The 14374-nt window shown below is 48.1% G+C and overlaps 1 protein-coding gene across 1 annotated transcript in view; it reads left to right on the plus strand.

Moving 5' to 3' along the window:
- Positions 1–14374, plus strand: part of LOC147105239 (uncharacterized) — a 66277-nt gene that overhangs the window by 1838 nt on the left and 50065 nt on the right. Inside the window, exons 2-3 of the mRNA XM_086011394.1 lie at positions 10337–10458; positions 13560–13654. Coding sequence (XP_085867520.1) covers positions 10337–10458; positions 13560–13654 — 217 coding nt within the window. The remainder of the gene's footprint in view (positions 1–10336; positions 10459–13559; positions 13655–14374) is intronic.

Genomic DNA, 14374 nt, shown 5'->3' on the forward strand with positions numbered 1-14374 from the left:
GCGATGACGCTTAACACCGGGTCTCCGCTCCGATTTGCCTACCGTACCCATCAACTTCCTGACCTCACCGGAGAAGGACCCACACCTGAAGGAGGCGCAGGTATTCAAATGAATCAGTTTTGGCACGTTTGTGACATCAGGACGACCTGTAAGTTGGTTTCCTGTCCCAGCGCCCGGCCTGTCCTGTTGCAGGTCGTGAAATAGCTACCCACATAAAAAGGGGGTGCTAGTAAAAACACACAAAAAATACCTCTTGTGCGCTGTAAAAGGCAAGAATTCTCAGGCGGAGGAAATTTAGTTACTGAAAATACATCATTGTATTGTTACTATTCTAGACCTTAAAGGAACAGTGTTTTCCTAAAGTTTGGGTGCAGTGAGGACATCTGTCAAAGCTGCATGATAGAGGTTCCCTTTGGAATCCTTATACACTTCTGCTATCTGGAGGAGAGTTTTTAATAAAAGCTCTTTTGGATGCAAGAGCAGTATCCAAGGAGGAGAGCATCTACTTGGAGGTGAGTGGGTTCACGTGAGTGAGTGAGATGGACATTCCTGGAGCTTAGTGAGATGCAATGCCATTATAGAAGCTTTGGTTTAGTAGGGAAGTCACCAGAGTTGTGCCAGCTGCTGAGAGAGGACCTGAAACCACAGCTCCAAACCTCCTCCACACTGTCTGATCCAGTAAAAATCACCACAACAGGACACCATTGGATGGTTTCGGGGATTACTGGGGACATGACAATGCATAAATGCATCCGCACGTCATGGATGCCTTTTTGGCTATGGATCAGCAAGCATGTGCGTTTGGCTTCTACCAACTCACTGGCTTGCCCAGGGTGCAGGGTGTGATTATTGAGATCCATGTGGACCTGTGGGCTTCTGTGGAGATGAGCGTTCCTTACATGAATCAAAAGGGACATTACTATATTAATGTCCAGCTAATGTGTGATCATTGGAACAAAACTATGCAGGTGAATACTAAGTTCCCCGTTAGCTTACACAATCCCTTCATCCTCAGAGCTGACATTCATTTCAGGAATATATCTATGCATGCATCAGCTCCTCACACATGCAAGATGTAGATTCCTTCAGACTTGTTTTCATGGTGCAGAAGATGCTCACCGAATGACTAACAGTTGTGTCAGCTGTGGCTCAGTGGGTAGCACTCTCGCCTCTGAGTCAGAAGGTTGTGGGTTTAAGTCCCACTCCAGAGACTTGAGCACACAAATCTAAACTGACACTCCAGTGCAGCACTGAGGGAGTGCTGCACTGTCAGAGGTGCCATCTTTTGGATGAGCTGTTAAACTGAGGCTCCATCTGCTCTACCAGGTGGATGTAAAAGATCCCATGGCACTATTTCGAAGAAGAGTTCTCCCCGGGGTCCTGGCCAATATTTATCCCTCAATTAACATCACTAAAACAGATTACCTGGTCATTATCACATTGCTGTTTGTGGGAGCTTTCTGTGAGCAAATTGGTTGCTGCATTTCCTACATTACAACAGTGACTACATTTCAAAAAGTACTTCATTGGCTATAAAGTGCTTTGGGACGTCCGGTGGCCATGAAAGGCGCTATATAAATGCAAATCTTTCTTTTTTTTCTTCTTTCTAACAATCTATCATACTCTGAAAGCATTCTTTTGAATGCAGGGCAATGGTGACCTGGGTCCATTGCCTGTATAAGTGCTGCAGGAGGCTCTGCCTTCTCTTCATCCCTGTTCTGTCTTTCCTGTAATACCTTTCAGTTTTCATTGATTCCCCCTCAGTTGTGCTTCCCTCATATTGTCCATCTATAGTCCCCGCAAGTGGATGTAACTGGGCTGTTGCATGCCAAATCTTGGAATTGTGACTGGATCAGGTTCTCCTTCAATAGTTGTGTCCTGCCTTTTGTTAAATGCTGTTTCCTCTTGCAGAGACAAATAAAACTTCCATTACTTACTGAAGCAGTTCCTTTTCTCTTTTCATTCAGCAGTTACAATTATGTGAAGGTGGTGCTGCTTTACTGATCTTTCATGCACTAACTCCTTATAGATACTGGTGTGGCAATGTGTGACGAGTGTGTCAATTGTGCATGAGACTGTATCACTCTTGTTGCTATTTTAACTAGCTCATTACATTACGTGATAGGAAACATTAGGTCATTGCCAAAAGGCTGACAAACATTTTTAAATCCCTGTAAAGGTTCACACTTACTTGTCCCCTTCTAGTGAAGTCATTAAGCTTCTTTCTGCATTGCTGTCATGTCACTGACGCAGTACTGCTGCCTTTGGTGACCTCAGCCACCTCTTGCCATGCCCTGCATGCCACGGCCTTCATAACAGCAATGCCTAACTGCTGCATCACTTGACATAACCCCTCAGCTCCCAGCTTCTGTGCCGATGCTTAAAATTCAGGCACAATATTAGTCAGTGATGTAAGAAAACTACTAGGCACTTGGTCTAAGCGTTAAACAAAGCTTTAATCAACTGTTTTACAACATGGAGATCTAGTTGTGTCCTTCACTAGTTCCTGTAAAAGAATGTTCTGAGCAAGTTGGGCCCGTGCCCGAGTATTTATACTCTCCCTGGACAGCGCCACCAGCAGGCCGCCCAGTATTATTTCATAAGTCATTTCCACATGAATGACAAGATTCATATCAGTCAGTCTACTGAAAAATACATTTTTTTAAGTACTCATTTACAACAAAAATCAAAGACTTATGTTATAAATAAAATATGATCGATAAAAAGTACACCACTTCTGACATCTATAACTCTTTCAAGCCTGCAGCTACAAGTTACAGATTTGCCATCATTTGATGTTATATTTTTCATATAACATTAATCCCTGTTGTTCATAAGGCTATATTGAAGATGTAGTAGTTTGATGCTAGCATGATCAAAGCACAACATTTAAAGTCATGAGTGGAGCAGTTTGATTTACAGTAACTTGTTGCATTGAAGACCTGTTTCATCAAATTCTCAGGAAGATTCTTCAGTAAAAGTTAAAAAAAAAACTCCTCCAACTAGACAAGAAAAGTCAAAAACTGAGGTTTGGATTTTCTGAATCCAGATTCCAAAAGGTAAAAACTTATGTATGGTCAACAAGGAGAGCATCATTCAATTGCAAACAGTACAATGGGGTACCATCACAACAGTCTATATGCCTATTACCTTGAAAATTGACAGCATGGTCGGGATTTTCCGCTTTTTTGTTGGAATTTCAATGCAACTTTGCCAGGGCAGGACTTCTGCCCATCCCTGTGCCTTGCCCCAGCCCTGGCTGATTTTCTAGGATTTAAATAAATATAATTTAAATAAATTCAGCTGGCTCTTGGCAGCATTCCAATCTCCATTGGGGAGTCTGCCTGGGCAGTGCACACAAAATATTCTGGCAGGTCCTGGACGCCTATAGCAGCTGGATTGTGGTTGGCAGCCGATGGATTGCTTGAATTATTTTTTTAATTTGGTGCTCAATCCTGCCTTAACCTATCCAATCCATCAGCCTGTAATCAACTGTGTGTGATAATGTAGCCCTTTAAATTTTAAATCCTCCACTGGCATGTGGATGCCATTCCTCATTTGCATGTCATTAGCATAGTCCCACCCATATTAGGACAGACACATTCTACATCCTCCATTACTTCCAGTAAAAAAATCCCCAAAGTGGTGGTGGTGAGGTGCAGGGTGGGGCAAGTGAAGAGCCAATTAAGCAGCTTCTGGACTGACTTCTTGTCTATGTCTACTGGAGTGCACCAGGGAGCACTGAAAAATCTTGACTCACAGGTAGATACCCCAATAGAATGCTAGAGAAATGAACACTAGACAAATAATTTCCATCTCCTGTCCACCACTACAAAAATATTACATAAAAATACTTGCAATTGTATACCACCTTATTACCTTGAAGCATCTGAAAGTTCTTCAGCAATAGAGTACAGTGACTGTCATTATGTATAAAACATGCCAGCCATTCTGCTGCCGCAACACTCGACACACAGACAATGAGAGGAATGACCTGTTAAGCTGTTTTTATTAGATAAGGAAGGAATGCTGGGTAGGATGCTGGGAAAAGTCTCTGCTCTTCTTCAGTGGAGCTATGAGATACTCAATGACCACCTGAATCACCACAACAATAAGCTGAATCTTGACTTAAAATTTCAGCTGAAGGATGGTTCCTCCAGTACTGCACTGAAGTCTTGGCCTAGAACCTCAAACCTTTGGTATAGAGCTCAAACCCACAGGCCTAGAAATTCAGTCGCGCCACTTTTGGGGCGCTAAAGTCGGGCGGTCGCTAAAGTTAGCGCCCGCCGGAAAGTGTAGGCCACTTCGCCGAAATTCAGTAGATTTGGCCAAGGAGTTTGGGCGAGCGCTGAAACTGGCGTTGCACTCCTATCTTTAGGCGCTAAGCCGGCGGTGCGGACTGATAACGCCAAGGCCGGGCGCAGCGCAGGTGCGGTCATGTTTTGATTGACAGCAGACACCCTGACGCCGGCCAGCTCTTAAAGGGGGAAGGGTCGACTTTGTCTGCTGCCACGCCCTGGATAGTGGAGCTCTGCAGCTAGGCCTCAACACTGCTGGTGGACCCAAATAGCGCCTGAAGCCATGCAGAAGGCCCGTGAACGAGCGCAGCGCTTCGCAGAGCCTGCTTTGTGGGTGCTGCTTAAGGGTTTGGAAAAGAGAAGAGAGATCTTGTGCCCGGACAGTGGCAAGAAGGCTCCCAGGAGGCAGTTCAGGAGAGCCTGGAGGGAAATCGCCCACAGGGTGTCAGCCACCAGCGATGTCCCCAGGACTGGTGACCAATGCCGCAAGAAGTACAACGACCTCACTCGGTTGGTCAAGGTGAGTAGCCTTTCCAGTGTCCTCCTCATCCTTGCATGTGCACCTCACATTATGGGCAAAGGGACCTCAAAGGCCTAATGGCCATCCCTCCTCCCGCAGCTATGGCACTGGCATGATCATCAATAGCACTTTCTGCACTTTACACACTGGCCAAGCTATTCGACCATGGGAGGCAGTGCACACAACAACAGGGCACCACACTGGCCAAGCTATTCTACCATGGGAGGCAGTGCACACAACAACAGGGCACCACACTGTACTTAGAGGCCGTCCTTTCTCTTGCAGGCCAAGCTGGCCCAGAATATGAAGAGCCGGAATGTCACCGGGGGAGGCCGTGCCCAGTTCCAGGAGCTCAGTGAGCTGGAGGAGCGCGTGGCTCGACTCATGCGTGGCCGGGTGGTTGGCCCCGTTGCTATTGGTGATGCGGACCCTGTGCTGGGCCCCAATGGTAAGGACATGACCGTTTGGACCTCTCTCGTTCCCCTTGCGCTTCAGATCTACATCCTTTGCCACTGTCCGACCAATGCGCATAATGCCACCACTCATGCCTCCCTCGCTGACGCCCTGTCCTCACTCTAAAGCTACTCTTGTGCCTTCCTGCTTTCAGCTGGTGAGGAGGAGGTCCATGAAGCTGAGAGTGCCAGTCCCTCGGAAGAGGAGGACGACGAGGACCAAGAGGAAGGCGGCACATCGGGGGAACCCTCATCCGCACCAGGGGATGGCAATGGAGGGGAGACATCTTGCCTGGAGGAGAGCCGGGGGAAGTGTTGCAGGGGGGTGTAGCTCCTGGGCCCAGTGGCGTCCATGCACGCGGGAAGGGTCGGGCAGCACGGCTGCCTTCTCCCCAGAGCAGGGAAGTGTTGCAGGGGGGTGTAGCTCCTGGGCCCAGTGGCGTCCAGGCACGCGGGAAGGGTCGGGCAGCACGGCGGCCTTCTCCCCAGAGGGGGGAAGTGTTGCAGGGGAGGGCAGTTGCTGGGCCCAGTGGCGTCCAGGCACGCGGGAAGGGTCAGGCAGCTCGGCGGCCTTCTCCCCAGAGGGAGAGTCCGCCCTCCAGTCCGGAGACGGTCCTCGCCCAGGAGGTGCGCCTCCTTGATGAAATGTCCGCGGCCTCGGAGCGGCGCCACAACGAGTTCATGGGGGTTGTGGGACAGATGCCTCAGGCCATTGAGTCCCTGGCTCATAGTGTGGCCGCTTTCGAGGACTCACAGGCCAGGGGTGTCGACCAACTCGCGGCAGCACAGGCCAGGGGTGTCGAACAACTCGCGGCAGCACAGGACGCGAGTCGCGAGTTCATGAGTGGTGCCGTCCAGACACTGGCTGATCTGATGCGGGCACAGACCAGGGCAGTTCGGGCACTCACTTCTGCCACACTCGCGGTGTCACGGAAGCATCGCCAGGGCACCCGCCGCCCTGCTGCAGCACAGCGGTCTGGCCTCCACCAGATTGCTGCGCTTGCTGCAGTGCCAGCCCGGCCGAGTGCCAGTGTCTCTGGCGACCAGCGAGCGCCTGGCATCAGCCAGCTTGCCCCCATTGCTGCAGCCGCCACTGCCACTCCCCCAGCCAAGGTGCGACGAGCTGATGCAGAGACTGATGCTGCCCAGCCACAGCTGCAGCAGTCAGCAGCCGGCCCCTCCAGGGCCGGACCTCGTCTAGGCCGACCCCCAAGGGCATCTGCCGTCACGCAGTGTGCCCCTCAGGAGCCTTCCCCCAGCCTTGCCACACCCACAGGGCCCAGGTTGAGGCGGAGCAACAGGTCGGGCAGGGGCCGGAGAAGCCTGCACAAGGACTCGCCCTCTCGGCACACCAAGTAGAGTGTGTTGCCGACTTTTTTTTATATGGGGGTGTTTGTGTTCTGGGGGGGGGGGGCTTATTTTGGGAAGGCCGAAGATGAAGCCAAATGTTTTTTTATATGGGGGTGGTTGTGTTCTGGAGGGGGGGGGCTTATTTTGGGAAGGCCGAAGATGAAGGCAAATGTTATTGACAAGTTTTGTTATTCCTCCCCAGGTTGTGGGAGTGAGAGATGTTTTTGACTGTTTTTTGGGGGTCTTGTCTGTTTCTCTGTTTCATGTGGGAAGGGCCCTGAGTTTGTTAAATAAAGCTTTTTATTTATTCAGCTTGTCCAGGTGTCATGTTTCAAGTGGTTGTTGCGTTAACCGGCTGAGGGCTTGCGGAGCGGCTGCATTCAGGTGCGTTCATTGCCACAAGCCATTCCCTGACAGGGGGCCTAGAAGTGCCGTTCAATAAGCCGCCGGCGGACGGCCCTTGGACCTTGTGGCTCCCTCCTGGGCTGGTACTCCTCCTCCTCCTCCTCCTCCTCATGGTCCTCCTGCTCGTCCTCCTGAGGTGGTGGTCCAACGTGAGGTGGCAGTGCCTGAGTCCTGCGGATAGCCAGGTTGTGCAGCATGCAGCAAACGACGATGAACTGGGAGACTCTATCCGGCGAATACTGTAGAGATCCGCCGGAACGATCCAGGCAGCGGAACCGTTGCTTGAGGATGCCAATCGTTTGCTCTATGATGTTCCTTGTGGCTTGATGGCTTTCGTTGTATGCCTCCTCTGCAGGGGTCCTGGGCACGCGGAGCGGGGTCATGAGCCATGTACACAAAGGGTAGCCCTTGTCCCCAATAAGCCATCCCCTTGGTGGAGGCTGTGCCTCGAACATGTCAGCCACAGTAGTCTGGCGCAGGATAAATGCATCGTGGCTGCTTCCTGGAAAGCGGGCATTGACAGCTAGGATGCGCTGCCTGTGGTCACACACCAGCTGTACATTGAGGGAATGGTAGCCCTTCCGGTTGCGGTAATCCTCGGCATTGTCGATAGGTGCCCGCATAGCCACATGCGTGCAGTCAATGGCGCCCTGCACCATGGGGAAGTCGGCGATCCTGGCAAATCCGACTGCACACTGCTCCTGCCTCTCTAGGGTCATGGGGAAGGAGATGAATTGGTGTCTCCTTGCGAAAAGGGCATCGGTGACCTGCCGGATGCAGCGATGCACGGCGAACTGGGAGATGTTCGCTATGTCCCCAGCAGCGGCTTGGAAGGAGCCGCTTGCATAAAAGTTCAGAGCCACCGTGACCTTCACTTCCACCGACAGAGAGGTCCTGCACATCAGCTGTGGACGCAGATCTCTGTGAAGCAGCTGGCAGATCTCTGCAACCACCTCCCTTCTGAAGCGCAGCCTCCTAACACAATGCGCGGCAGTCATGGTGAGATAGGACACCTGCTGGCGGTATTCCCTGAGTGGGTAAGGCCTACATTGCCGACGCCTGATGGCCCCTCTGCGTCTAGGCATGGCTGGCCCTCTCACACAGCGTCTGCGAGCCCTTCGCACATAATGCTGGAACTGAGGGTTGGAACCCCATGCAGCCCCCATAATAAACTTGCAAACAGTGAAATCACAAGAGTCAAATTTCCAAGCTCTGGCCAGAAGCCAAAAATACCTCTCCTATGTTGTCCCAAATCGGTAAGGTCTGTTCCTTGGTCTCTGTACAGAAATCCAAAGCACTGAAGTCATTGCAGCAAAATGGCTGGCCTTTATAGTTCAGTGTAAGTGCCCTTTAATTAGCACTCCCCGAGGCCCGCAGGGCCTCTGCTGCGTTCCACTTCGCAGTTCTTAACAGCGCCATGCCCACATTGGGCGGGCGCCACTGAATTTCCGGTTTGGGGCGCACAAACAGCGTTGCACGACGAAATGACGTCAGAAGCTGCGCGCGCAGCTGAGCGGGTGCAAACACTTTGCGCCGGCGCTAAATGTCAACTGAAGTTGGGCGTAGGCGCAGATCGACCTGCGCCCGGGCGCTAAGTGCCTAGCGCTGGAAATCTACCCCACTTATGGCGTTAACGGCTGGCGAACGCAACTGAATTTCTAGGCCACAATCTTTTGACTCAGAGGTGAGAGTGCTTGCTACCAACTGAACCAAGCTGACAGAAATTAATGTCATAGATAGATATTTGCTGCATTATCACTGAAACCTATGCCTCAGACACATAGCTGTACTAAAGTAAATATGTATATATACTAGTCGAGTTCCTGTGGTTGCACAGAGAGACAAGTCCAAGGGCTGTATTTATGATAAGGAGAGTTGTAGCAGGGAGGTGGGATAACTCGACCATGTTGGGGTAGAGGGATGGAACAGAAGGAAGGGGAAGGGGAGGAAGGAGAAGGGAGGTGGTGGAGGGAGGATGGAGATGGGAGAGAGGAGGAGAGAGAGAAAGGGAAACGGAAGAAAGGATGGGATAATGGAAGGAGGAGGAGAAGGGGGAGGCTAAGAGTAGGAGGGTTGAAATTGTGTCTAAATGGGCGAGGGAGAAAATTGGATTCAAATATGAAGTGAGGAGTTAAATTCTCATTATGAGGGATAGGTGATTGTCCTGTCAGTAAGGCGAGCAATGGCGTTAGATGGCAGTCCATGCTAATGGTATGGATGGTTCTTTGTTACTGCTTACCATTTCGCAAGTGGAGTATATACCTTCCGATTTATGGTGATCGCATCAGGGCCATTTAAATATGGGTATGAACCGTTGGTACAAAATGAGGTTCTGAGGTCATAGTTGCTAATGTTATGATTGGCCTATTGGCAATGCAAAGAAATGACCTAGTTTTACATTTATACAGTTCATATTAGAGGCCATTTAAGTGTTTTTACGTCCTGACTCCTTTCTGTGATTCATCATATACCCACCACATATCCCCATGGAGTCAACAGAGGATTTAATTTTCTGAGCAGTTATTTTAAAGATAGTAGTCAGGATAGGAAAAATAATTATTTTCAGATTGCACATTATTTACTGCTGACTGTTGGTGAGTTAAGAACGTACATTGGGGTCGTCATGTTATGTTAGGTGTTATTCCATTGCATTTCATTAGACATGCAACATTATGTTTACAGTGTCACTCACAACAGCAATACTTTTGGAATCTTGAAGCCCCTCACTTATTTTTATATATATATATATATGTTTAAAAAAATCTGTCTCTTTTTTCTAGTTTCTGACAATATATTCAAGATTGTAGAAAATAAGACTAATTCATTTTTCAGTTTCATTCTGGTGAGGACAGTGAAAAAATTGACAAATTTAAGGCAATGATAGGCACTTGAAGTCTGCCATCTAACGCTGCACCAAGTCTGTAGCTGGGTCATTACCCAATTACTGTGCTAAAGACATGTCACTCGTGGATGATGAGGATTTTCTTACTTATGAACAGTATCCCACTATTCTCCATTGTATATCCTTTATAGATACATAAAACTAATGATCAATACTTAGCCATTAGAAATATATTCATTCAATTGCTTGCTTGTTTTGAATGTCTTGTTTTAATTAGATTAGGGAAGATTTCTTGTCTTCAGAAACAAAAAGTCATGACCATCACTATGGCTGGCCCTTTATAGTTCTAAGAAGGTAAAATCCTTCGGAGAAGCACTAAATGACCTGTCTGGCTCATTTTTGCTGTTTGAGATCCTCTGTATAATCCAGTATTACAACAATCTCATTTTTTTACTGTTACTATGGACAGGTCGAACGTTAACACCAGCCCAGAAGTTATGCCTGTAGAAGAACAGAATACATCTGTGAATTCAAACGAGTCCTTGTTAGATTACAGCAGTGCCAAGGATGAGAGTGAATCTCTTTTAAAGGGTATGGAAGAGTCTACATTGAATTTCTTTGCAGTGTGGGAAGACTGAAATTGTATTTCTGCATGTTATTAGTTCATAAAACCGCAATTGCCTGTCCTAGTGCTCCTACGCAGTGCTACCCCAGTAGCTGCAGCATGGCTGGTGGAAGGCTGCTGACTTTCAGTTGCAGAGACAGCAGATGGCCTTGGAGGACAACCTTGAGCAGCTCTGGGCCTAGAAGACCCAGCTGTGGACTGCACCACCTCGGCATGGGCGGCAGTAGTCTGGGCACTGGCGGTGTGGCAGAGGTTGGAGGACGAATGTTGTCATCCTGAGAGAGGACAGCAGGTTTGTTCTCCACAGAGCCACTGCCACTCCCCCAGTGCGATGCCTCAACATTCCTAATAATCTGTTGGAGGAGAGATTGCTGTACTGCTGTGACACCCTGGTAAATTAATTTCTACACTGGTAAACACAGCCACGATGGCAGCAATCTGAGCTTACATGGCAGCAAGCTGAGCCTGCATGAGAGCAGTCTGAGCTTGCTTGACTTCAGTCTGAGTTTCCACTGCAGCACTCAGACATTGGGCGGCTTCTGCTTGTGCTACAGTGGAAGCTGAGACATCCGCCATCAGTCTCTGCATCATGGTTGGATCCACAAGTGTGCTAATGGAGTTGGCCATCATGGGATCCAAGCTCTGCGTGAAGCTCTGTGCAAAGTTGGTGCCAGACTCCTCCATGCTCTTTGACATTGCACTCAAGCTTTCTGGCAGGCCTGCCAATACACCAAGCATTTCGTGTGCATACCCATCAGCGCTCTTCTGTAAGCCGCCCCATTGAAGTCCTCACCTGAGTCCTCTGCAGCAGAGCTCTTGTGTGATGTTGCCCTCCGGGGAGTTGGCACCTGCGCTCCCCTTTCTCCCTGCCCTGGCTGCAGCCCACTTGTGTCCGGTGCCTGGTGACTCACCACCTGCAGATCTCGCCTCTAAGCTACCCTCTAAAGTCTTCGCAGTGCCAGTATCTGAGCTGGTGGCTGTGAGTGTCAGATCGAATGAAAGTGTTTCTTCTTCATCATCACTCTCCTCTCCCTCTTCTTCTTGCACCACTGGCTGGGCAGGTTGGATTTCTTGAAATGAGAAAGGCACAAGTGTAGGGTTGTTGTGAGGGGAGGAGGGCGGAAAGCAAGAGGTGCATGCTTACACCATGTGCAGTTTGTAAATCGGAAGAGATTGTGGGATAAGGGGGAAGTGAGATGTGAGCAAGAGGATTATGTATGAGGATACTAGCATCTTGTATTCATTCAGCTCCGCCGCTGGCCATGGGCTCAGCGATGCCCCAGCCAAGATTGGCCAGCTGCGTCTCCTCCATGGGGGTCAGATTATGCTGGTACACCGTCCCCGCTGGTTAGGTCCTGCTGGTGCTAGTTGTAAGCCACCTTTTCATGCAAGGGAAAGGGATGTGTGTCCATGAGTGTGGTGCAATGTGTTTGGATGATATGCCTGTCATAGTTGAATAGCTGACAGCATGTGCAAGCTGTGAGATGTGGGGGTGAGGCTTGCAGCAGTGGTAAGTGTGTGAGAGTGAGGTGAAGCTATGAATGTGAGGTATGAGTCGTGTTTTGTAGAGATTGTTGGTAGCTGAATGATAGGGGTGTGGTGTATTGAGCAGTGTGTGAGGCTAGTGGTGCAGATGGTAGGATATGGCATTTGAAGATGAATTTACTGACCTTTGACCACTCGTGTGAGGTCATTAAACTTCTTCCTGCACTGTGTCCACGTCCTCGGGGCTAAACCGCTGGCATTCACCACAGTGGCTATCTGCTCCCATTGGACATTACACTGTTGCCAGGAGAGCCTCCTGGCCCCCTGTGGAAACAGCACCTCTCTCCTCGAGTTGACCTCCCTCACTAAGGCCTCCAGTGCTGCATCGGAGAACCTAGGCACACGCTCTCGCCCCTTTTGTGGCATAATTTTTCTTTCCTCCTCCTCTCACTGGTTTCCCCAGCCAGTTCAATGAGTTGGTGCAGGCAGAATGCACCTTCCCTTTAAGAGGTGCAGACTGCCTTTAAGTAATGCAGGCTAGCTTTAATTGGCACTAGCCTCGCTCGAACTTGGGTCCCCTGCTGAGCATTCAACCACTCAGCAGCGCATTCAGCACTGGGCTGAACGTCGCAAACATGGAAATGAGCAGGCAGCACAAAGTTTGCATGCAGCCCGCATTCCTCTGAACAGGTGTGGGCTGATTGCGCATCTTGATCCCTGCACCCAAAGTGTATTAAGAAAATAAGTTTAGTGGTTAAGAAACAATACAGGCTCTTGAAAACTTTCCCATTTGGTGATTTTAAATTATTATAGCTTCAAAGAACAATGATTTATAGTAGGTCAATGTATTTGATGGATGTTTATCTGATATTTGTGCAAGCAGAGATGTTATTTGGCATGAGAAACACACCTTGAATCTCTCTATAAAAAGAAAATACTGCAGATTCTCAGAATCTGAATCAAAAACAGAAAAAAACTAGAAATACAACAGATCAATCAGCATCTGTGGAAAGAACAGTTTACGTTTCAGGCTCATATTCTTAGCGACAAAGATGCATAATACAGGAAACTTTTGATTTACCGGCACCTAAATAACCAGAAATGTCGGTTAACCGGCAAAATTCAGGAGTCGGTTCAGGTAACTTTTATTACTTGCACAGCAACAAATGGAGGAAGGCAAGGGTGTGGCTGCAGCTGTTGCTAAGCTACAGAGACGCTTGCAGCTTGTGCCCATTGTTCTGAAGCTGTTGCTAAGCAACAGGGTTTGTTGCTTTATACAGAGCTCTCAGCTCCGTATCTTTTACTATAGCTTTCGGTTATCCGGAATTTTTGATGAACCGGCACCACGTCGGTCCCGTCCGTGCCGGATAAAAAAAAGTTTCCTGTAATATGACATGTGTGTGTATACCCGAGGGAAGTTGACTGATAATTGAACTTGCCTGATTTGTCGCATTCAACTGATTCTCACACAGACTCTAAAATGATTCATGAAGTCCTGGAGGGAAGTGTTTAGACAACAATGGGAGATTAGTTTATTGGAAATATTTAAAAATGCAATTTAACTTTGTTGTTGGACTTGTAGATCAGCCAAAGGAGAACAACCTAAGAATGTCATTCTCTCCATGGAGCAAGTTGTTGAATATGTACAGCAAGATGAAAAAGTCTCCTATTCCCAAAGTAGGTTTGCTTTTCTTTCAGTAATACCGTTCAGGCTATTGTTGTAGTCCTGGTTTCACCTGTCACTGTTACTGCTAAAAGTCCAAGAGTAATTTCTTGGTCACAGACAATAAACAACATACATTTATACAACAATGCTCATGTAAAAGAACATCTAAGAGTGCTTTACAAACATAGACAGGTAGACACAAAGATAGATGTGAAGGGTTTTAATTGGGAAGACTGAAGGGGTGGTGCAATTGATAGATTTTTAGGAATATTTTAAAAGCAGGGAGAGATAGTAGGAGAAGTGGCTTGAATAGAGATCAGAGGGCAAAGGCATAATGGGTAAAAGACAGTGATCGTTACAGGTTTTTGCTCCACTTATCTGAACAGGTTGTCTAACTTATTGTTAGCACATGTATCAGAGCTTCTAAATGTGCACAGTTGTAACTTTTCTTCTTAGTTAAGTTGTCAGTATTTCAATGAAAGCTGTGTGATTTCTTGTTTCCCATTGTTCAAACATATTAATATGCTAACACTGGGGATTCCAGTTTTATTCAAAGCATAACTTGGCCTTCTTGGCATCCCAATGGATAAAGAGTTTGTCAGTCACTTCAAACAATTTGAAACCTTCCGCTTTATGTGCATATATATACAAGGAAGGTTGGTTTATGTATATTAACAAGTGCTGTTTCTTAAAACGACTTGTCGGATTTGTGACAGATACTTGTAATAAAG

The sequence above is a fragment of the Somniosus microcephalus genome, chromosome 18, assembly GCF_052327205.1.
Source record: "Somniosus microcephalus isolate GS21.2 chromosome 18, FLI_Smic_1.0, whole genome shotgun sequence".
Lineage (NCBI taxonomy): Eukaryota > Metazoa > Chordata > Chondrichthyes > Squaliformes > Somniosidae > Somniosus > Somniosus microcephalus.